Source organism: Octopus sinensis, linkage group LG5 (genome assembly GCF_006345805.1).
Source record: "Octopus sinensis linkage group LG5, ASM634580v1, whole genome shotgun sequence".
Taxonomy (NCBI): Eukaryota; Metazoa; Mollusca; class Cephalopoda; order Octopoda; family Octopodidae; genus Octopus; species Octopus sinensis.
Window position 1 is genome coordinate 26,880,808 of NC_043001.1, and position 24,090 is coordinate 26,904,897.

Consider the following 24,090-nt stretch of genomic DNA (forward strand, 5'->3'; position numbering starts at 1 on the left):
ATTTCAGAATATTATTCAGAAGTTTATGGTTTTTAAGACTTGTTAGGGAATTATCAAATCTGGCCAAATGTTTGCAACAGAAAGGAACTCCACTAAAAGACACTTGTGAGCCAGGCTGTGATGTCAAACAAAGCAACAAGTAAAGTCTACTGGCTCAGGTGTGCTTTTCATTCTGTTTCCTGTCTTAACTAGCATATTGCCCAACTTTTTGAAACTCCCTCTCTGATCCTATTCATTTGCAAATATTCAAATTGAATATCAACCACAATCTTAACAGCCTAGGAAGGGTTATAATGCTCATGGATACAACTACACCTAAGTATGAAAAAAAATTTACTGTACTGGATTGAAAAGAAAGTCAACTGCAAAAGACTCAGATTGATAAATTTAATTACCAACATTAATCTAAATTGCTTATGAAATTACAAAGGGGAAACAACTATTTTTTTTTGCAAGTCCCAAGTTGTTTCTTGTTGAGAATAGCATAATCAAAATACTAAAATGCAATAGCCAACATAAGTGTAAAAATATTTACATTTAGCAGTAGGTATTATTTAAATGTGTAAATGAAAACAGTTTAAAAAATAAAAATTTAATTTGCAATTTTAAATTTCTAATAAGTAGAATTTAAGAAATTATGCATTTTGATAGCTTAATACTTTGGAAAAACAACAATCTGAATGATTTACAAATCATACTTTTGTTAAAAATTAACAAGGTTTCCAATTCACTGATCCATTCTGACTTGCATTCTTTAATCAAAAGAGACAACTATATGAGTTGTCATTCAATAGGATAAACACTAAAACTTAAACAAAAGATACTATTTTTCTGTGTTGAGCTAATTAAAATATCTAGGACCATTAGAATCTGATTAACTACTGAATGACAGTTGTGAAAGAAATAGTTCGACACCATAAATGTGAATTATATTTTATTTATAGACACTTTATACTAAATTCTAAAAAGTAGTTATTTCAAATTCCTTATTCTAAACACTAATATGCTTTCGTAATAGTTATATTTAACGGGGGTAAAAAAAAATGAACTTTGAGTAAACTGGTTTATTAAAAGAAAATAATTTCGAAACTTTCAAAGTCACTATATTTCTATAAAAAAATTAAAGATGTTGAAAAAAAAAAAAAAAAAAAAAAGCTGAAACAATTTTTTTTGTTTATATTAGAATCCCCCTTTAATTTAGCTGAATTTCTCCAGTATTTTGCTGATTTCAGATAATACTCATACATGTACTACAAAAGAAATTTTTTAAAAACACAGCCAAAATTAAATAATTCGTCACCTTTCAGGTAAGATATAGTTCGGAAATTTAAAAAAGTCAAAATGCCAAAATATCGGTCTTAATGAAATTTTGTACAGTAAAATAAAAATACAGCTTCTGTTAGAACCTGTCACCAACCACAAACACTCAGCATTTTCAGGCAATTAATCATTCATAATCAGAAATGTATCAGTATTTTCTGTGATGTTTAGGTGGTTTCTGTGCATATTCTATATTTACACTTTTCAGATGAGGCAACATGATTAATCTAGTTGTGCCATTGACAATTTAGGAATTTCTGCTACTTCCATGAAAACTCTGGAAAATAAAAATATAATATATATAATAAAACAATATATATATATATATAAAACACTACAAACACACAAATCCTAAAAATATTGCACACAAATTTTTTTTAATTTTCCAATCATAAAGTATCTTCCATAGACACAGGCATGCTTGTGCAGTAAGAAGCTTGCTCCCCAACCACATGGTTCCGGGTTCAGCCCCATTGGGCAGCTGTCTTCTACTAAAGCCTCAGTCTGATCTGGCAATGTTTCTACGGCTGGATGCCCTTCCTAACGCCAACCACTCTGTGAGTGTAGTGGGTGCTTTTTACGTGCCACCGGCACGGGGGCTGGGCGAGGTTGACAAACGGCCACGATTGGATGGTGCTTTTTATGTGCCACCGAATGGTAATGGAATTTAAGTAGATGGAAATGCAGTAATGATCAATGCTAGGCTAAAAGTCACTTATCCAAAGTGCTATGCAGCGTATTTGAATCCAAAATACTAAACCACACAGCCAAGACGACAGCCAGTTAAAAAATATATGTTAGAGGCACAATAAAATGTACCCTGTTGTCATCATAATTGATAGAGGAACAAACACAAGTGTCTTGCTAGAGGAGTTACATGACTACCCCACATCATAGAGTAGGTGTGAAACATTGGAAAGACTGAAATGTGGTCTTGATTTGCCAGAAATTAGAGAAAGGCAATGAGGTGGCAGAAACGTTAGCACGCCAGGCGAAATGCTTACTGGTATTTCGTCTGCTGCTACGTTCTGAGTTCAAATTCCGTCGAGGTCGGCTTTGCCTTTAACCTTTCGGGGTTGATAAGTTAAGTATCAGTTACGCACTAGGGTCAATGTAATCGACTTAATCCGTTTGTCTGTCCTTTGTCCCCTCTACGTTTAGCCCCTTGTGGGCAATAAAGAAATAAGAAATTAGGGAAAGGCATGTAGCCATAGAAACTATGCCAAAAACAAATTGTACAAACAGGATATGGACTTGGAAAACTGCATTGCAAGCTACCTATCCAGGAAGACAGTACACTGAATAAGAAAAGATTGAGTAGAAAGAATGATCTAACCACAAACATTCTTGTGTGCCAGTCACTAAGTTGACTGGTTTTCTGTGTTGCCATTGCAAATCAAATGACATTATGTTAAGATCCAACTGATCAATGTCAGCATGGAAAAGTGGATATAAAATTATTAAGTTAAATGAAGAAAATCAGTTTTAAATATTAGAATAGACACTCCCTTTAAACAAGATTGTGTACAAAGTAAATATCTCTTCCACTCAGTTACAAAAAGAAAAAAAAGAAACTTACTGATTTGAATATTTATTATAAACTTCATTGACTGCATTGAATGAAGGATGTAACAACATATAATTAAGCTTCTTAGCCATTTTCTTTGCTTCTTCTTCAGAATAACCAGAGTGATGAGTTAGCATAGCATTCTGCAATTTAGATGAAATTTTAAAAAAATTATGTAGTCCAAAAAAATAAACAAACAAAATAAATCTTGAAAAAGATATATGGTAACTTACCCACTCAAGAGCCTCCATCTTTAATGCCAACCACAAACAACCAGCTGCCTTCAAAGACTCTTTGTCACAAGCAAAATTGTAGTCCAGAAGTGATAATTCAAGTATGTAACGAGCTAGTGTCAGCGTTTTGGTTTCAAAATTAGCAACCTACAATGTTTAATAGATCACATATGAGAAGACGGGAGAGAAAAAAAAGAGGAAATTATAAAAGAAAACATCTAGCAGTAACTTTGATTTTTATTACCCACAAGGGGCCAACAAAGAAGGGACAATACAATCTGATTTTGGGGTCAGATGAGCGAATGATTATACAAAAAAAGAGGACATTAAAAATTTACAAAAATAAGAAAATATGATAAAATCGAATGGTAGGACAGACAAAAGAAAACATCTAGCAGTAACTTACCTTACAATAGCGCCGAAGAAATCGATAAGAGAGCGGGATACCCAATCGAAAGTCCACAGCGACAAAAATTTTCTTCTCCATATCAAATAGTTTCTCCATTGAATAAGCATTGTCACACATATATAAGAAATCATCACATTGTGGAAGAATGCGTTCCTTTTGAGAAAAAGAAAAAAAAAAAAATTGTCTTGAATTAGATTCAAAATATATTCTACAGTTAACACATGACAATGTGTTTCATCAGCCCCATACAGACACACACACAGTCTATTTGCTTAATGCCTTCCTCATGACAACTACATTCGTTAAACCACAGGACAGGAAAAGGTGAACTGTTTTAGGGCTGCTTCCTGAGATGAGGTGGTGAAGCATGACCTTCGAACTTTAGGTCTCACTGAGGAAATGACTAGAGACCGAGACCTTTGGAAGTATGCTGTGCGTGAGAAGACCCGGCAGGACAAGTGAGACCATAACCCGTGGCCTCTAAATGGGATGTAACAAGTCCACTTATGCATACCTTCCTTTCTTGAGACACAAAACTCTACTTGTGAAGACCTGTTGAGGCAAGTGAAAATCGAAATCGATCAACATCAATGGAAATTGCAGCTGATACCAGTGCCGGTGGTACGTAAGAGAACCATCCGATTGTGGCCATTGCCAGAGCCGCCCCAACTGGCCTCGTGCCGGTGGCACATAAAAAGCACCATCCGATTGTGGCCATTGCCAGCCTCGCCTGACCCCCGTGCCGGTGGCACGTAAAAAGCACCCACTACACTCACGGAGTGGTTGGCGTTAGGAAGGGCATCCAGCCGTAGAAACATTGCCAGATCAGACTGGGCCTGGTGCAGCCTTCTGGTTTCCCAGACACCGGTTGAACCGTCCAACCCATGCAAGCATGGAAAGCGGATGCTAAACAAAGATGATGATGATGATGAACATCAAGTTTCCAAAACCTTTCTTTCCAGATTATTGATTTTACCAAAATAGGGGCAGTCACCTTGTTAACACACTAAAATGTACTTGAATGATTAAATGAAATTCATGTACCTATAATTAGAATAAATTAGTGAGGATTATCAGTCTCAGACCATCAGTGTACAGAAAATTGGTGTTGTACCTGCGACTGATTTTATAGAAGGTACTGAAAAAGAATTAACCCTTTCGTTACCGTATTTATTTTGAGATGCTCTGTGTTTCTTTCAATTACTTTAAATATAACAAAGAATTTAGTAAAATAACAGTTTAGCTAGTGTTAGGAACATAAATTGTGACTAAGGTTTCGTGGAAGATTTTAATTCAAAATTTATGAAAACAAGACATTTGTACTCAGAGCCAGAGCCAGTTTCAGCTGGGTTGGTATCAAAAGGGTTAAAAGAGTTTAGTCCCAGCAGCTGTGATTGGTCAGGTATTCCAAGATATTCTATCCATGAGTATCCAGTCACAACAGTGTATCTAGAACTAAATTATCCAATGCATTCTTTTTAAGACAGTGAGGTATAAGAAAAAATATGCCTGAATGGAGATTCAATCTGCTAAACAAGAGTGGCAAGTGGACTAAAATAGTAAACTAAAAACAAGATATGGGAGCAGGTTTTGAAAAGGAAGGTATAAGAAAATTCAAGTCAAATAGCTCCCAACATGCTGCACATGTTAGACATATTTAAAACACACTTACATCATATTTACAGGCAATAAACATTGCAGCAGTCCCCACAAGTTGAAGATGCGCACGTTTGATAGCGACTTTAGAGAGATACATATCAACAAGCTTGACAGCAAGGTAGAGTGTTTCATGATGTAATTCAAAGCTGGTCTGAACTTCAACCAACCAGTCCATAAGAATGCTTCTCATTTCACTTGTAATATCATTTTGTTTGCTGGACATGTAATCTGGTACAGCATAATTGCACTATAAAAATTTGAAATCAAAAGCACATAAATTAAGCATTAAAATTGTTGTAAACGGGTAAAATTTTGGAAGCATGACATACATTGACATAGAAAAAATACAAACTTTATTTGCCAGCACATAAAATATGCCTTTATATTTTGAAACATATAAAAAGAAATTGCCCAATGTTTATTTGTATTACAAATAGGAGCCCAAGTGTCACAAGTTAGAGAGCTGGATGAGCATAAGTCTGCTAGGCATAATAATTGTTACTAATATATTGAAATCAAGCCAAAATATCACACTCTCTCTTTTACTTGGTTCAGTCATTTGACTGTGGCCATGCTGGAGCACCGCCTTTAGTTGAGCAATTCAACCCCAGGACTTATTCTATTGGTCTCTTTTGCCGAACAGCTAAGTTACTGGGACACAAACACCAGCATCGGTTGTCAAGCAATGTTGGGGTGGAGAGGGAGGGACAAACAAACATGCATGCATGCATGCATACATACACACACACAGTGGGCTTCTTTCAGTTTCCGTCTACCAAATCCACTCACAAGGCTTTAGTCGGCCCGAGGCTATAGTAGAAGACACTTGCCCAAGGTGCCATGCAATGAGACTGACCTGGAACCATGTGGTTGGTAAGCAAGCTATTTACCATACAGCCACTCCTACGCCTATCTTAGCACAAACTTATGAAAATTGTATATGATACATCACCAATTATGTAGGGCAGTCACATCATCTCATACCATCTTGTTTGGTCTTTAGCATCATCCCTGTGTGTCTTACATTATCTAATATATCTGTTGTTACATCATTTACCGTACATTTCCCATGCTGGTATGGGATGGACATATACCTTTGAGAACCAGTTTTTAATTATATCACTGAGAAATTCTCTAAGATAGATGAATGGAATGTTAAACTTATCTACCTTTCAGCTATTTGCAGCAGATGGGTAACAACACCATAGTGGTAGCATGCTACCCTGGCAGCTGAAAGCAGTTACATAAAACTTACAGCCAGAAGTAAGGGTCTTATATTCTGCGAGTTGGCCATGGATTGGAACAAGTGATTATCTGAGGGATATATTTTTCTGCAATCCTAACGCGTAGCGGTTAAGCAAGGGCTAGCTTCCAGGCCCTTTTAACAAAGGTGGATGTTTTGAACACAAGGTGATGCTTTGTACCAGGTGGAATTATGAGGGGATGATTCTCTACGAGTGCGTTTGAGATGGTCAAACCATTGATACCAACCTGTATTCCAAACAGCTGGAGCAGATGTAAGCCATTGTGTGGCAATACCCAACATTCATTAATAGAAAGCTAGTTCTTCTGCAGCAAAACAATGCAACACCTCATACTGCTTTAGTGACCCAGAATAAACTACAAGAAATTGAGGGAATTGATCTGATGCCACATGCAATATATAGTCCAGACTGAACTCCCTTGGATTATTACTTGTTCCAATCCATGGCACACTTCCTGTGCTTGCAACACTTCAACCAAGAGGAGGTGGAGGCAATGAGCTGGGATCACACAAGTAGTAGAAAGTAGAAAGGTGGATTCAGACAGTGCAACATGATGGCCTTTGGATGCAAGGCTGCTTTTGTTGCAACTTGATTAAAGCAAATAAGTTACTAAAATATTGCAAAACGTTTAACTCAACACAATATAAACAAGTACATAGTTGATCTGAAAGATATGGCAAGCAGAACCATCCAGGTAAAGAATGACACATTGGCAAGCAATGTTCAGAGAGCTATCCAGGTAAAGAATGACACGTGGGCAAGCTATGTTCAGAGAGCCATCTAGGTAAAGAACGACACATTGGCAAGCAGAACCATCCAGGTAAAGAATGACACATTGGCAAGCAATGTTCAGAGAGCTATCCAGGTAAAGAATGACACGTGGGCAAGTAATGTTCAGAGAGCCATCCACGTAAAGAACGACACATTGGCAAGCAGAACCATCCAGGTAAAGAATGACACATGAGCAAGCAATGCTTTTAGTTATGAGACTTCTTGTAAGGCGAGATCTAATCACATGGAGTGAATCACCTCTAAATGTCATGTTACTGTTTTTCTGGTAGCATAACAGAGTTTAAAGTCAATCTGTGCCAAATGTCTTCACTCTGCATGCTTTAGCTCAGTTACTATGGCAACTGTCTGGATACTTATTGATCAGAGCAAGTATAGCCACATACAAGAGCCAAAGTATTTTAGATCAAGAGATTTTTGATTGGAGCAAACAAGAGTTCTGCAGAAAGACGTAGCATGTTCATTACATTATAAAAGGATACTTGTTGAAGTCACAGAAACACCAATTCTAAACAGTTAATGGACCTTCAGGTAAAATAAATGAGAGAGTCTGAAAACTCAGCAAGAAAATTATGAAGGAGTGGCTGTGTGGTAAGTAGCTTGCTTACCAATCACATGGTTCCGGGTTCAGTCCCACTGCATGGCACCTTGGGTGAGTGTCTTCTACTATAGCCTCGGGCTGACCAAAGCCTTTGAGTGGATTTGATAGACGGAAACTGAAAGAAGCCCGTCGTATATATGTATGTGTGTGTCCCAACATCACTTGACAACCGATGGTGGTGTGTTTACGTCTCCGTAACTTTGCGGTTTGGCAAGAGACCAATAGAATAAGTACTAGGCTTACAAAGAATAAGTCCTGGGTTCGATTTGCTTGACTAAAGGTGGTGTTCCAGTATGGCCACAGTCAAATGACGGAAACAAGTAAAAGAGTAATATAATTTTCCATTGTGTCCATTTTGTGCTCGTATCAAATGAAGTGCTATTTTACTTCACTGGTGAAAGCCAAATCCTAGTGCATTTCCTGGTTGAGCTTTAATTAAATTGTTGTGACAAGAATTAGCTGCTGAAAGTTGTTTTATTCAGTACTAGCAGTATCGCCCGGCGTTGCTCGGGTTTGTAAGGGAAATAACTATATAAGCATTTTTAGAGATGTAAAGTATAATAGCCATCTCAATATGGCTAACCACAAAGGTGGGCATGTTACTGTAGCTTTTTACATTAAGATTTAATAAATTTTTAGAGAGTTACTTCCCTTATATATGACAAAAAAGCATTAAAAATGGGAAAAATTGATGGTAAATTTTTTTTTAATCGTAGACTCATCGTAGACGCGCGATAATACCCAGAAGGGCTCAATATGAATCACGACTGTAAGATACTTTTGGTTAAACTGCACCGCAAAATGTTAGGAATCTAAATCGTAGGAGACAGGCAGCACACAACCTTACTTTTATATATAAAGATTTGAAGTACAAGGCTGCTGCCAGCCTTCAACTAAAATATAGTGTAGAGAATCTGGACTGGAAGTAATAGTTCATAAAAGCAAATCTGTTAATCACTTTAAGAATTTACAGTGTATGAAGACAGCTAAATCTTTGTGTAAATTGATTAATAAAAAGGAAATAAAAAAAAAAGAAAAGTTAGTCTTACCTCTTGTTCTTGATAGTAATCAAAAATATCTTTAGCATATATAGCTTCCCAGAAAGGATCTTTCATATGTTCTTTATCAAAAGCATCATAATCAACCTATTAAAATAAATATAAATATCTACTACTACTACTATAGTTAGTATGTACGAATTCTTTTTAAACCTAAATAGCAGAATGTCAGTGAACTGTAAATTTAGAAAAAAAAAAAAGAAATTAAAAAGGTCTAAAAGTCTGCTTACTGAGTCTGAAAGTGCCAAACTCAGAGTACTATCTGAGAAAAAGTAAGAAAGAATTTAATAGCATGTATTTTTGCATACCATTGTAGTTGATAGAATGAACATGCAAACAGGCACAAGGCAGAGTTCTAGCAGACTGACAAAAAGGAAACATTTAGAGATGCTAAAATACACAAATAATTAGCAGCAAATACCTATTTCTTTATTACCCACAAGGGGCTAAACACAGAGGGGACAAACAAGGACAGACAAAGGGATTAAGTCGATTATATCGACCCCAGTGCGTAACTGGTACTTGTTTAATCGACCCCGAAAGGATGAAAGGCAAAGTTGACCTCGGCGGAATTTGAACTCAGAACATAACGGCAGACGAAATACGGCTACGCATTTCGCCTGGCGTGCTAACGTTTCTGCCAGCTTGCCGCCTTATTAGCAGCAAATACCACTCCCACCTCAATCCACTATTTGTTTCCTTTCTTATGCACCCCCACCCCTTGTACCCCAACATTATCATCTTCATTGTCTCCTGAGCTACACACCCTTGTATAATGCACGTTAGCCATATATCTCCACTACAACAAGGTCCTGTGCTTATTCCTTTTATACTTTAAAGCACCAGCACCACATAAAAAGCCTGGCGCAGCGTTCTGGCTTGCCAGCTCCTGCCAAACCATATGACCCATTCTAGCATGGAAGATGGACATTAAATGGTGATGACTAGCTTCTCAGTGCCCAATTTTATGCCACCCTGCCCTCCATTTAGTCAAGGGAGTTACTACTGGTGGCACAAAAGTGCCCAATACACACTAAAGTGGTTGACACTAGGAAGGGCATTTGGCTGTAGAAACCATACCAAAGGCGAGCTGGCAGAAACATCAGCGCACCAGGTGAAATGCTTAGCAGTATTTCATCTGCCGTTACGTTCTGAGTTCAAATTTCAACGAGGTCAACTTTGCTTTTCATCCTTTCGGGGTCAATAAATTAAGTACCAGTTACGCACTGAGGTCGATGTAATTGACTTAATCCATTTGTCTGTACTTGTTTGTCCCCTGTGTTTAGCCCCTTGTGGGCAATAAAGAAATAAGAAACCATACCAAAGCTGACAATGGAATTTGATGCAGCCTTGTGGCTTGCCAAACCCTGTCAAATTGTCCAACTCATACCAAAATGGAAAACACGTTAAACAAGTCCCATAGTGGAAGCACTCCGTCGGTTATGACGACGAGGGTTCCAGTTGATCCGAATCAACGGAACAGCCTGCTCGTGAAATTAATGTGTAAGTGACTGAGCACTCCAGACACGTGTACCCTTAACGTAGTTCTCGGGGATATTCAGCGTGACAGAGAGAGTGACAAGGCCGGCCCTTTGAAGTACAGGTACAACAGAAACAGGAAGTAAGAGTAAGAGAAAGTTGTGGTGAAAGAGTACAGCAGGGATCACCACCGTCTCCTGCCGGAGCCTCGTGGAGCTTTAGGTGTTTTCGCTCAATAAACACTCACAACGCCCGGTCTGGGAATCGAAACCGTGAGTCCGCTGCCCTAACCACTGGGCCATTGCGCCTCCACAAACAAGTCCCATAAACTACAGACAGCTCACTAGAAATAGTTGAAAGTTTATTACCTTAGTGTAGAGTAGATGTTGCAAAAGCAAAGTGAAAACAGAAGAAATTAAAACTTCCTTCTGTAGACGACAATATATTTTTTTTTTTCATACAAAAGCAGGTGTAGGAAATACAATGCATGGTAGAGAGACAAAGTCTTGAATATAGACCTACAGAAGCTTAAGAAAAAGTAATGATCCACTGGATCTGTTAATTTGCATGAAAGTAAATGTACGAGTTGAGAGGGCATTTTCACAAATTTAACTGTACTAATACAGCCAGATAAATCAATGGGTACTTAGTAAAAATTGTCATGCACTTTCAATGAAAAATAAAAACTGTACTGATGGCAGAGAAAAACACAGCAGAAGTTGTAAAGTTAGATTTTTCTTTCACTACTTGCAAGGTCTGAAAGAAAGTAGTGCTCTTAGTATTCACAGACCTGGAGAGCTGATGAAATTGATGTAGTTAATATTCTGCTTAGACTGCTGAAAATTGGCAATTGCAGAAGGGATATGACCAGAGAAGGAGTTCCAAAAGGCTGACATTCTGAAAGGATTGAGAATAGTAGTGTGGGACTTGAACATAAAATAGGTAATGAGAAAAGATGAAGTGTGCCTGAGTGGAAGGAACATGAGAGTAACCATCTCCAAAGAAAAGAGGATACTGTAATATTATCGCCGTTTAACGTCCACTTTCCATGCTAGCATGGGTTGGACGATTTTGACTGTGGGCTGGCGAACCAGATGGCTGCACCAGGCTCCAGTCTTGATCTGGCAGAGTTTCTACAGCTGGATGCCCTTCCTAACGCCAACCACTCTGAGAGTGTAGTGGGTGCTTTTACATGCCACCGGCACGAAAAGGTAGAGATAAGACAATGTCAGCGGACCAGAAGCTGGAGCATGTTTGTAGTTAGTTAAGTGGCTTTTCTCCAGTGGAAGTCATGTCTGAGTAGCAGTAGTGCTGTCCCAGATGTAAGAGCTTATACTCCTTTGTTGATCTCAGCCATGAATTGTAGTGGGTCAGTAATTAAGGCTGAAATGTTTTCTAGTTCTAAAGAGAAAGGACACTCTTCAAGATGTGGTTATAGATATGTTAAGGACATGTATTCATCTGGAGTGATTGTTGCTTGCTACTTATGTATAAAAAGCAATGCAATGAGGTTCCCATATGAATAGCAATTGCATTTTAAAACAAGACTATAATGGGTTTAGGGAAATTGTAAGCCTCACAAATGAATGGCAAAGCTATATCTGCACAGAGAAAAAATTTTTTTAAATGATCTAAAGTTTACCTTTGGTACTTCTGGTTCTTCAACTTTAGGTGGCTCTAGATCAACTCTAGAATAAAATATAATTAAAAAAAAAATAAAATAAATATCTAATAAGTTACCATTTCTACAAAACAAAGTATAATATAAAAAAAGCAATTTTAGATATCTAAGCATTAAAAATTTGCTTAATTTACTAGGGATTCACTTGTTTTATTTCCAAAATATTTTAATTCACAGCAATACAGGAAAAAAATGAAGTACAAAAATATTTGATAGATCCCCTTGGTATAGCAAATTGATCAGCAAAAATCTTGGATAGATTCCATCTCTGAGAGCATACAAGTGACTATGAGTGAACACAGTAAATAAAGTAACTTAATAAAATTCAATAGAAAAAAAAAAAAGAATATTCATAAGTGTTAAGAGAAATTTCAATAGGGATTCATAATTTTCTTTCCATTGAAAATATCACCATCATCATTTAACATTCATTGTCCATGCTGGCAAGTTGGACAGTTTGACCAGAACTGGCAAGAAGGGGAGCTGCATCAGACTCTTTGGCATGATTTCTATGGCTGGATGCCCTTCTTAATGCCAATCACTTTACAGAGCATCCTGAGTGCTTTTATATGGCATGCCATGAGTACTTTACATTTGAGAGACTGGTCTTAAGATTTCTGCTGCAGGGTATGGGTCTCGAGTACAGCAAGGCATCAGGCATTTCGGTCCTTTGTCATCTCACATGAAGGGTTCAACATCCTGAGGTCGTTCTTCAGTACTTCAACCCATGTCTTCATGTTTCATCTACTTTGAGAGACTGGCATTTCTTTATGAAGCTGTCAGCATCCATCTGCATCCCATGAACAGTCATCTTTTGCACACAGCAATTAATTCCTCTTATGCCCAACTTTTCTCTCAAAAAACTAGCACTTACATTATACATCCAGTGGAGCATACTAGCCTCATTCCTCTCTAAATTTTGCATGTCCCCGGCATTCAGGGACCATGTCTCACTATCATGTAGAATTGCTGTCTGTATACATGCTTCATACAATCTTCCTGTCATTTGGAAGCACCATCTGATCGTGGCCATTTGCCAGCCTCGTCTGGCACCTGTGCCGGTGGCACGTAAAAAGCACCCACAACACTCACGGAGTGGTTGGCGTTAGGAAGGGCATCCAGCCGTAGAAACATTGCCAGATTAGACTAGGCCTGGTGCAGCCTTCTGGCTTACCAGACCCCAGTTGAACTGTCCAACCCATGCCAGCATGGAAAGCAGACGCTAAACGACGATGATGATGAAACCTTTCATGGCCAACAGAGGTAACAGTTCTCTGAATTACCTCCATCCCGTTCTTACTTCTTTCAAAAGATACAGAGTGAAATAGCAAAAAGTGGGAAGTATACTCAGTGACAGAAACGGTAAAAACACAGTGATAGAATGCTGCCACTGCACTGTTTGCTCAACATACTTCACTTATAAAAGATTACTCAATGATAAAACGAATTTTAAAATAGCTGTAATAAAATAACCATTCAACTATTTATTGAAATGACTGAATGGTGGAAACCGAGAAGGACAGCATCTGCGAGTTGTCTAGATTACTTGTGTACTGGGCAAGAGATCATGGTAAAAATAATGTTAGATAGATGGTGATGCTTACTGTGAAGTCACTTATTAAACTTTAACAGAAAAAAAATATTTATCTTTAAGTTTAAGAGAAATTTGAAGAACAGAGATTCATAATAAACTTACAACTTTGCAGAAATTTTCAAAAAATGTTATCTTTAACAACCTTGTTTAGAAATATATTTGTGTGTATGTAGATACATACATGGGGGAGAGTTAGGGGGAGAGGGAAACTTCAGAAACTGGAGAGAGAAAGATTTCACAAAAGTGATTGAAGTATACAACTAAAATTATTTTATCCCACTTGAGATTGAGCAAACTACAGATGGCTCAGTCAAAATTCAGAACTAGTTGAGAGACTGGCATTTTACATGGTATTGATGAGCAACATACCTGAATCAAAAAAAAAAAAAAAAAAACTAAGTCCTTTACTTGGATAGATGCAAGTTATGAAGTATGGTAAAATTCACTAATCAGCAGCAACTTTGTGAAATTAAATAATCCATAGATCTACCATAGAACTAAGCATCAGAAAGAATTAGCTACTGAAAAGTTATAAATACCTTTCTAAATTTGATTTGAGAGAAACATTTTAAAAAAAAGAAAAAAAAGGAAAACACCTTAATCACTAAGATAATATCTAAAAAAAATTCTACATGTAATTGCAAAGAAGCAAAATATATTATCTGATTCACATTTTAGCTGGAATGTAAGTAAAGTCATTTTAGTGTCTACTTTTCCATATTTGCGTAAGTCAGACAAAAGTATGTTGGGTTGAGTTTTCTGCAGCTAAATTCCCTTCTTGTTGCCAAACCCCACTTATTACCAAGTGAGGTAATTATCTCCCAGACATTACGTTAAGAACTGAAAACAACACTGTATGAATAAACCTTTTGCTTACACAGATTGCACAAAATGTGTCAAGAAAATTGGCCATACTATTGCAGCAGACAACACTGTCAGTAAAGCCATCGTTTACAACCAGCGAGTAAACACACAATCATGATGGGCTCCTTTCAGTTGCCATCCACCAAATCTACTCAAGTCAGCCCAGGAATATAGAAGACACTTGACCATGGTGCCAGACTAAACCCAAACCCACATGAGTAAAAAGTGAATTTAACCACACAGCTATGCTTGCATCTAATGCTCAAATATGCACAAGGCTACTATTACTGGCATTCATTTAAACTTGCAGTGATCCAAGTCCAGCTAAATATGAAATACATTCTCCAAGCATTTACAACTTTAAATCAAATTCTTTTCACTTGCATTAGTTTGATATATATTTCTTTACTACCCACAAGGGGTTAAACACAGAGGGGACAAACAAGGATAGACAATCGGATTAAGTCGATTACATCGACCCCAGTGCGTAATTGGTACTTAATTTATCGACACCGAAATGATGCAAGGCAAAGTCGACCTCGGCGGAAATTGAACTCGGAACGTAACGACGGACGAAATACAGCTACACCCGGTGTAGTAACGTTTCTGCCAGCTCGCCGCCTTCGCACTAGTTTGATATAGCCTTACAAAAAACAGGATTTTTAATTCAATAGGTGCAGTCATAGTTAATACGTTCGTCTTTTTTTTTTTTTTTTTTACAAGGTTTCAGGATGACATGCAAGTTAAATTTAAGCAAAAGGAAACTGTATGAAAGCCTGCTATACACATGCACAAGTGTATGTCATAATTTAATGGGCTGGATGGTTTGACAGGATTCTATAGGTTCAAAAATTCATCAGGCTCCAGTATCTGCTTTGGTGCAGTTTCTACAACTGGATACCCTTCCAAATGCCAACCATTTCAGAGTACAGGGTGCTTTTTTTTCATGCCACCAATCCTAGTGAGGTTGCAACTTGCAAGACTAAAGTCTGAGAGGGTGGCTTTATGTTAAGAGATGAGAGTTAAAAAGAGGAGCTACATGACTACTCATATTTTAGAACAGAGGATGGGAGAGAGTAGTGATAAAAAGTGTTGAGGTGACAGGGTGGACCTTCAAGGTATGAAGTGGGCAGAAGTGAGAGGCGCAGGAGTGGGTGTGTGGTAAGTAGCTTGCTTACCAACCACATGGTTCCGGGTTCAGTCCCACTGCATGGCATCTTGGGCAAGTGTCTTCTGCTATAGTCCCGGGTCGAACAATGCCTTGTGAGTGGATTTGGTAGACGGAAACTGAAAGAAGCCTGTCGCGCGCGTGTGTGCGTGTGTGTGTGTCCCTAGTATTGCTTGACAACCTATGCTGATGTGTTTACGTCCCCGTCACTTAGTAGTTCGGCAAAAGAGACCAATAGAATAAATACTGGGCTTACAAAGAATAAGTCCCGGGGTCGATTTGCTCAACTAAAGGCGGTGCTCCAGCATGGCCACAGTCAAATGACTGAAACAAGTAAAAGAGTAAAGAGAGAGAGAGGATCAGTAGTAGGTGGATGAATGTTACAGCTGAATAGTAAGAGCATCTGAGAGATAGTGAATGGATGAAGAAGGGGAAGTAGGTAATCACCACCAACGTATGAATTAGAGGGGAAGGAGATGACTGACAGTACAGAGCAGCAGACTTGTAATGATGATACAGTAGACAGGAGACTAATGACAGGATGTTAGGTAGGTTGCAGGTGTAGGCAGAGAAGAGGTAGGCATAGTGCATGAAGGTGAGACACTGTGGTAAGGAAGGAGCAAATACTAATGGATGAAGGATGGGAAGCAAGTGAATTGGTTCTAGGTAGTAGGAAAGTGCTATCGAGGAAGAATTGCGATTAGTGAGGGAGTGGATGTGTATCCTCGTGAGCCTTTGCACAGACACAGGGAACAGTGACAGTTATTTCCCACAGCATAATCGTTTGATATGCAAAGACAAATGTTGTCATCGAGAAGGGCAACTGATCAAATACAGTCTCAAGTCTCATCCAAACCATGACAGTTTGAAAAAAAACAAAAAACATAAGGATTTGGGTTGACAAAGAAAAAGAGTAGGAAAAAAAAAAATCATTTAATGTCCATTTGCCATGCTGGTATGCAGACAGAAACCTCTCTCCAAGATCACTGCAGGGGTTATCAAACCAACAAGGGAGTTCTCAACTTGTTGGACATAGCAGCTAAATTCCCTCAAATCTAAGAAAAGAAGTACACACCATTATCTAGATCAGTGGTTTTCAACCAGGGTTCCGCAAGAAGTTACAAAACTGCTAAAATCGGCAGTAATTTTTAATTCTCCTGTGCAGATATGTGTGCATAAAACTATTAAATTATTGCACAGGGGTTCCTCGAGCCAGTGGAATGTTTCCTTGGGGTTCCGCTCCAGCAAAAAGTTTGAAAAGCACTGATCTAGATGTATAAAAAGGCAAGACGACTAGAATGACCTGGAGCTAAACTATAGATCATTTTTATTTGGCCAATAAAAAACTAGATCCTATAAATGTTAATAAGGGGAACTTACATTATAACTGGAGAAGATTCTGGGTTATCTCGAGCCAAGTCAATGGGTTGTAATGCCTTGGTAAGTTCTTCAATTTGCGGTTCTTCTTGCTTTGGGTTGCATTTTGGCTTCAAAACGATTGTAGATTTTGTTATTTTAGTTACACCTTGTTTTTTAACTGGCAATTTGCTTCCCTTTTCTATTATTTTCGTACTTTTCTTTTTCTGCAGGGGGTAGAAAAAGTGAAAATGTAATTGTCCATTATAACAATTCATGTGTATTCATTATTAATTATGAAATAAATTGTCGGTGCATTTTCTCTTACATTGGTAATATCGCCAAATACAGCTCTTCGTTTCTGGTCTGGTCCTTGGGTGACTTCAGTCTTTGAACGGGTGCGTTTTAGGGGACCTAAATTATCAGCAGCACAATGAATCTAAAAATAAAATAAAGAAAACTTAGAAAATTTTTTAATGTAGACGAACAAAGTTTTAACTACGTGCATAAAAATATTCGAAAGTCAATCCTTTGGTATTTGTAGACGACGTCTTTCACCCAAACGTTACCTCATGACAATAAAGAGGCTAGGCTTAAAAAGACGGATTTCAAAGTCGAATGATTTGATTCGGGGCCAAATATTAAAATTTACATTTAGCTACAGGAATACATTCGCGAGATGATATTTAAAACATCAGAATTTCAACTGAGACAAAAAATAAAAATAAAATGTATAAGCTATTGAATAAACAGGAAATTATACAACCAATGAGAGACCAACTTAGCAATTCATAAAGGAATATTTTTTAAAAACGGTTTCATTCAAAGGAAGATAATGAACTTGCAACGGTCAAGTAAAAAAGAAAAAAAGGAAAACAAAAAACTATATTTGTAATATCGGCTTGAAATTAAATATTAACCAATGAATATTAACATCATTTAAACCAAAAATAATTTCAACTGAAATGAATAAAAAGAAAATATAATAAAGCTTTTAAGCAGTTGCAAATTTATTTCGACACTGAGTATATGTGAATGCTTTCGGGTATATAAATAATATTTACCTTTACAGGAGCTTCGTTTTTAGATCGAAGAGAAGGCCTTTTGGTTTGAGGAACTATATCTCTTTTGAATTTGCGAGTGGCCATGTCTCAGATTTGAAGGAAATAAAATATATCAAATGTAAATACAACAATACACACGAACAGCAAGTAAACTGTTTATATACTGAGGAGACTGGACCGTTTGAATTTCGTACGTTTATTTCCTGCTTGCTGATTGGTCCAGTTCCCCCCACCATCACTTAAATACGTTAAGGGACATAACTCAGGCTTCCTATTCCTAACGTAATTTTGATTCTTTAAAGTTTTATGTCATTTCTTTTTTTTTTAAAAATGCACGGACGTTACGCACTTTTTTATTTTCAATCCTATTTTTTTTTTTAAATCATGCTAATTTTCGCAGGTTTCTTAAATCACTCACAGACTCACTCTTGCCTCTGGCCCACAATCGTGCTTGTCCCTTCTCTTTTCCCCTCTGATTAGTATTAAATCACTCGCAGACATATCCCTGCCTTGGCCTACCAATATTCTCTCCTCCTCCTCCTCTCTCCCTCTTTGTCACTCCCAGCTAACTACCTCCGCTTATCATCCTTATTCTGTTCAATCCCATAGGCACCGCACTTCCCAGAACGACGAGCCACTGGAATCTTTCTTATAGAAGTCTTCCATCTTATACATGTTTCAGTCATTTGACTACGGCCATGCTGGGGCACCGCTTCGAAGGGTTTAGTCGCACAAATCGACAATAGTACTATTTTTTTAGTGTAGTACTTGTATCGGTGTCTTTTGCTAAACCGCTAAGTCACGGGGATGTAAACAAACCAACACCAGTTGTCAAGCGGTGGTGGGGACGACCAAACACAAGGATACTCGCATGCGCACACACACACACATATATCGGAGGCGCAATAGTCCAGTGGTTAGGGCAGCGGACTCGCGGTCGTAGGATCGCGGTTTCGATTCCCAGACCGGGCGCTGTGAGTGTTTATTGAGCGAAAACACCTAAAGCTCCACGAGGCTCCGACAGGGGATGGTGGCGATCCCTGCTGTACTCTTTCGCCACAACTTTCTCTCACTCTTTCTTCTGTTGACCTGCTCGCTTAGCCAGCGGGTTGGCGTCATTTAAAGGCTAAAACAATGCGAAGCGCATTGTGACCGGCGATGTGTAACAACATCTGATAGCCTGGTCGGTCACGGTGATATATATATATACAGATATACAACAGGCTTCCACACATTTTCCGTCTACCAAATTCACTCACAAGGCATTGGTTGGCTCGGGGCTATAGCAGGATACATTTGCCAAAGATGCCGCGCGGTAGAACTGATCCGAAGCTACGTGGTTGCGCACAGCCACACTTGCGTCTAAAACTAATGATTTCAATCACTATATCTGGTTTATGAAACCGAAAAGATCCGTTGTTCACAGGTTAAACGGAAGATTAACAGCATCGTACTCGCCGGCTTCGGACAGCCTGGAAAAGTCATGGATAGCGCCCCTTCCTCCAGACTGAGCAATTGAAAATAAAACGTCAAAAATAAAAGCCTATTTCACATTGCTGCTAATGATCTTAGGAAACATAGGTAGCAAAGGCGGCGAGCTGGCAGCTACGTTCTGAGTTCGAATTCCGCCGAGGTCGACTTTGCCTTTCATCCTTTCGGGGTCGATTAAATAAGTACCAGTTACGCACTGGGGTCGATATAATCGACTTAATCCGTTTGTCTGTCCTTGTTTGTCCCCTTGTGGGTAGTAAAGAAATAGGAAACACACGTAGCAGAACATTAAATTTCTCTTACGACATTCTAATGCATAAGACAACTAAAGGATTTTGGGGAGGGGCACGAACCAACTAAGGAGTCTGCTAAAGATAGTAGCCAAATCTCCTTCATATCACAACCAACAGTCTTAAAAAGGAAGGACACTGGATAAGTTGGTTAGATTGTCTTTGATCGTAAGTCTGTCCAACATTCCCTTAAATCACACCTTATTGAACTGAGAGAAAAAAGAAAGATGAGTGCATTGGATTATGTACTTTTTGTTAAGCTAGGCTTGCAAAGAAAAAAAAAGGTGGGGCGGTCGCAATCAGATTGCTTTTAATCATATATACGCTTAATCAGGGCTGACATAAAGTTAATGTAATTATCTCCGAAAACCTGCTAATTACTAACGTATTACATGCACCACCAGGTTTCTCTGACTATTGTAAATATATTGTTTACTGCGAGAAACAAATTCAGATTCATTTGAAACTTAATAGTGTATTTAACAAAAGAATAGCCTATTACTCGGCAACGTTTATCAGTTACTTTCCTGGGTGTTCGATGTTCACATCCGATTTCAATGACGATAAGTACGTAAGCATCCCATAGATCGGTGGTCAGAGCGTTGGGCTTACAATCATAAGATTGTGAGTTCGATTCCCAGCCGAGCTGTTTGTTGTGTTCTTGAGCAAGACATTTTGTTTCGCGTTGCTCTGGTTCACTCGGTTACAGAAATGAGTTGCGACTTTACTGGTGCCTTTGCCTTGTATGCATGGGCAACTTTCACAGACAACCTTGCCTGGACTTGTGCCTCAGATGGGAACTTTCTAGTTGCGATCTCATTGTCATTTGTGACCGAAAGGGGTATTTAAGTACACGAAGTTCCTCGTCCTGTAATGAATTCAGTAATATAAATTCAAATTCTGCCGAGGTCAACTTAACCTTTTATTCTTTCGGGATCGGTAAAAAAGAAACAAAAACCACCAATCTAGGGCGGTGATTTTGTGAAAATGTAAGAACGGTTAAGCAGATGCCTTGCGGTATTTGTTCTGACCTTTTGCATTCCGAGTTCAAATCCTGCCATAGCATACCTGGTCGTTCGGTTTATCACTACCATTTGGCACTCTAAGGGCATTTAGCGGAGTCTACTACGTTGAAAGCATTCAAGCAAGGCCTCTGGTTTCATTATATCTTCCTCATTCCCTTCCTTCAGTTATGGAGGCCCTGTAACAGGGTAATGGGTACTAACCTTTCCGTTTCAAATTAAATATATATATGAAGCTAACATAGTACTCGTCAATTTTACTATGCTGATGCCGTTTCAACTTTGTAGCGGTGAGTGGCGTAGTGGTTAAGGTGTTTAGTTTATGACGATAATGTCATGGATTCAATCGCTGGACCGGATGACAGGTTGTGTCTTTGAGAAAGGTACTTCATTTCAAGTTGCCCCACCCTGCTCAGCCGTAAGTACTATCCGAGTATCGATGCACCATTCTCCTTCCAGTTGTCATATCTGGGTGCGCCTTTGGGTCAAGGGTGAAGAAGCTGAGAGGATGTCGATGTCTGCTCGGGACGACCTAGGTACTTAAAACAAATACCGAAAGCATGGTACATGCTTGAGAGAGGAGGATGGTCGTACATTATACAACTTTATGGTACCGGTGAACTGAGTCGTTTAGCTCTTAATGAACAAACACTATTGCAAGAATTCGAATTGACCACTACCTAGATGGTTCACGACACCCATCAACTTGAATGTTCACATGCTCGGAGAAGTTTGATGGAAACAACTTTTATTTTAAGCATCATCAATGCTTGTCAGTCGTGTATAGCATGAATAGTTTCGAATTAAAAGTGCTCCCTTACAAGCTTTTACTGGAACGTATTCCTACAAATCAGTCTATTTTAAGGAACAGTGACATTATTAAGTCAGCTTTCATTCTGTTTTACATTTACTAGTCTATTTTTGCTACCTCCTTAAACTGTTTTATGTCGAACTAGCAAGGTAATTAGTCATTGCATGAACCTAGAAATAGCAGCAAATTTCTCTATCTTAAAAGACTGCGTTGGGTAATGTGGTATTAGTTAAATAACGTTTGAATAAAAGGCAAGTGGTCGTAGGTTTAACACTTTTGGCCATAGGTCTACCAAGGGTAATCTTAACAACTCTATGGGTCTCTGAGCAAAGCAATACACTGTGGACTCTACATTTATTTATAAGCAGCAAACTACAGACCACGGCATACATAAAGCATTGAGTTCCTAAACCTGTAGGGCCCCTGAGTAACTGCCTAGTGTACCCATGCCTGAAGACACTATTGGTCAGGTTAAATCTGAGGCTTAACAGCATCACTTTGGAAGGCTTTACTCATTTTCATTGACTAGGATATCATTAAAACATTTTGCAATACTGATTTCGAAGACTTAATCTCTTTCAACAACGCTAAAAGATATTCATAATACATATCGAGGATACAAAACTATCATTAAACTACAATATAAAGGCCGCGAGCTGGCAGAATCGTTAGCACGCAGGACAAAATGTTTCTAAGTATTTTGTCTGTCGTTACGTTCTGAGTTCAAATTCAACCGTGGTTGACTTTGCCTTTCATTCTTTCGGAGTCAATGAAATAAATACCAGTTGAGTACTGGAGTCGATGTAATCGAGTAGCCTCCTAACACCAAATCTTAATGAAAATAGGTAACGTAGTTTTAAAGGCAGTGTATCTGAGTACAATAAGATGACCACGGTTAGAATGTCTTTGATCATAGTTTTGCTGGATTAGGACTAACCTTGAACTAAACAATGACAATGGTAACTTATGAAACAATTTCCGACAATCTCTCGCAGAAAAATTCATCTGAAAGATTGAGTTTCATTAGCAATCTCGAACAGTTGTTATTCCGTTGCAAAACATAAACTGTATTTAGCTTAATAATTATAATTCTTGTTAAAATAATCAAAACAATAAAAGGAATGATCAAAGCTTGGCGAAAGATAAATAATAAAATTGTAAAACTCGTTTAAATTGTATACTTTATTTAATCATATTGGTAATTGCCGACAATATTTCAGATACTTTGTTGTGCATGTGTATAACTACAGATCAGTGCTCCGTTTTGTTTCCTCATAACCTTCTTAGAAATGCATACATTTTTATGAAGTATTGCAGATACATTGCGGAGAGGATAAATTACCATTATATGTATAAAAATATCTCTCTTTGATATTTTGTAGCAAAAAACGTTTTGGAGAGAACGCAGATTACGTAGCATTGATGTTTCAAACACCACATGATTTCGAGTTCAGGCAGTCCCACTGCATGGCACCTTCAGCAATCCCGATCTGACCAATGTCTTGTGAGTGAATTTAGATGGAATCTGCGCGGAAGTACGCCGCGCGCGTGTGTATACCGGGAAAGGAGCGCATGGCTTAGTGGTTAGAGTATTGCGCTCAGGATCGCTAGATCGTGATTTCAATTTCTAAACCGGGTGGTGCTTTGTGTTCTTGAGCAAAACACTTTATCTCACGTTGCTCTGCGATCACTTCGACACCTGACGCGAGGCACACCTGTGTGCACCTGTTCAGACAACGCCGATTTGATGGAAAGATTGAGCTTATGTGCGGCACGAACATTTGATCATTATAAACAGATCATTGTGCATGGACACACGCATATATATATATATATATGGTACTATTTAAGAAGAGTGGTCCCGGTGCGCGCACTCGCTAGCTAGTCGTGACTAGTCGATCCTTACTTTGTGTTTTTCTTTTTACTTTGTTTAAAAATTGTGTTTTATTTACTTTGCTAGGTAGTCGTTGTAGAATCGACTAGTCACGACTAGCTAGTGCGAGTGCGCGCACCGGGACCACTCTTTTTAAATAGTATATATATATATCCATACGGGATCTTTTCGGTTTGAACGGCAGTTTGTAACATAATTTCTAGGTCCGAAAAGATCCCGTATGGATATGGATATATATATATATATATATCCAATCACGATTTCAGTGGCGTACTCCGGAAGGATGGTAACAGTAATCCGTAGGTGTAAAAATCCAGGAATTGGTATCCAAGGCGCAATAATTTTTTAAACAAAGTAAAAACAAAAACACAAAGTAAGGAGCGACTAGTCACGACTAGCTAGCGAGGAAGCGCGAGTGTGCGCACCGGGACCACTCTTCTTAAATAGTACCATATATATATATATATATATATGC

At 38.3% G+C, this 24,090-nt stretch overlaps 1 protein-coding gene across 1 annotated transcript; it reads right to left on the bottom strand.

Annotated features, from left to right (window-relative positions):
- Positions 1 to 919: 919 nt before the first annotated feature.
- On the bottom strand, positions 920 to 18,402 carry LOC115211939 (G2/mitotic-specific cyclin-B3). Its single transcript, XM_029780693.2, has 10 exons — positions 18,108 to 18,402; positions 17,372 to 17,482; positions 17,068 to 17,270; positions 12,023 to 12,068; positions 8,893 to 8,988; positions 5,202 to 5,435; positions 3,527 to 3,682; positions 3,121 to 3,267; positions 2,900 to 3,030; positions 920 to 1,597 (listed from the first exon to the last, which is right to left on the bottom strand). Exons 1-10 carry the CDS (start codon positions 18,189 to 18,191, stop codon positions 1,543 to 1,545), a joined length of 1,263 nt encoding a protein of 420 aa, XP_029636553.1. The 5' UTR covers positions 18,192 to 18,402; the 3' UTR covers positions 920 to 1,542.
- Between the last annotated feature and the right edge of the window lie 5,688 nt (positions 18,403 to 24,090).

Excerpts from the sequence above, each read along its gene's own strand:
- LOC115211939 (XM_029780693.2), bottom strand. The coding sequence starts at position 18,191 with ATGGCCACTCGCAAATTCAAAAGAGATATAGTTCCTCAAACCAAAAGG. Across the intron at positions 12,069-17,067 it reads GAATCTTCTCCAGTTATAAT|AGTTGATCTAGAGCCACCTA; the intron begins GTAAGTTCCCCT and ends ATTTTATTCTAG. Across the intron at positions 8,989-12,022 it reads AAGAACCAGAAGTACCAAAG|GTTGATTATGATGCTTTTGA; the intron begins GTAAACTTTAGA and ends TTATTTTAATAG.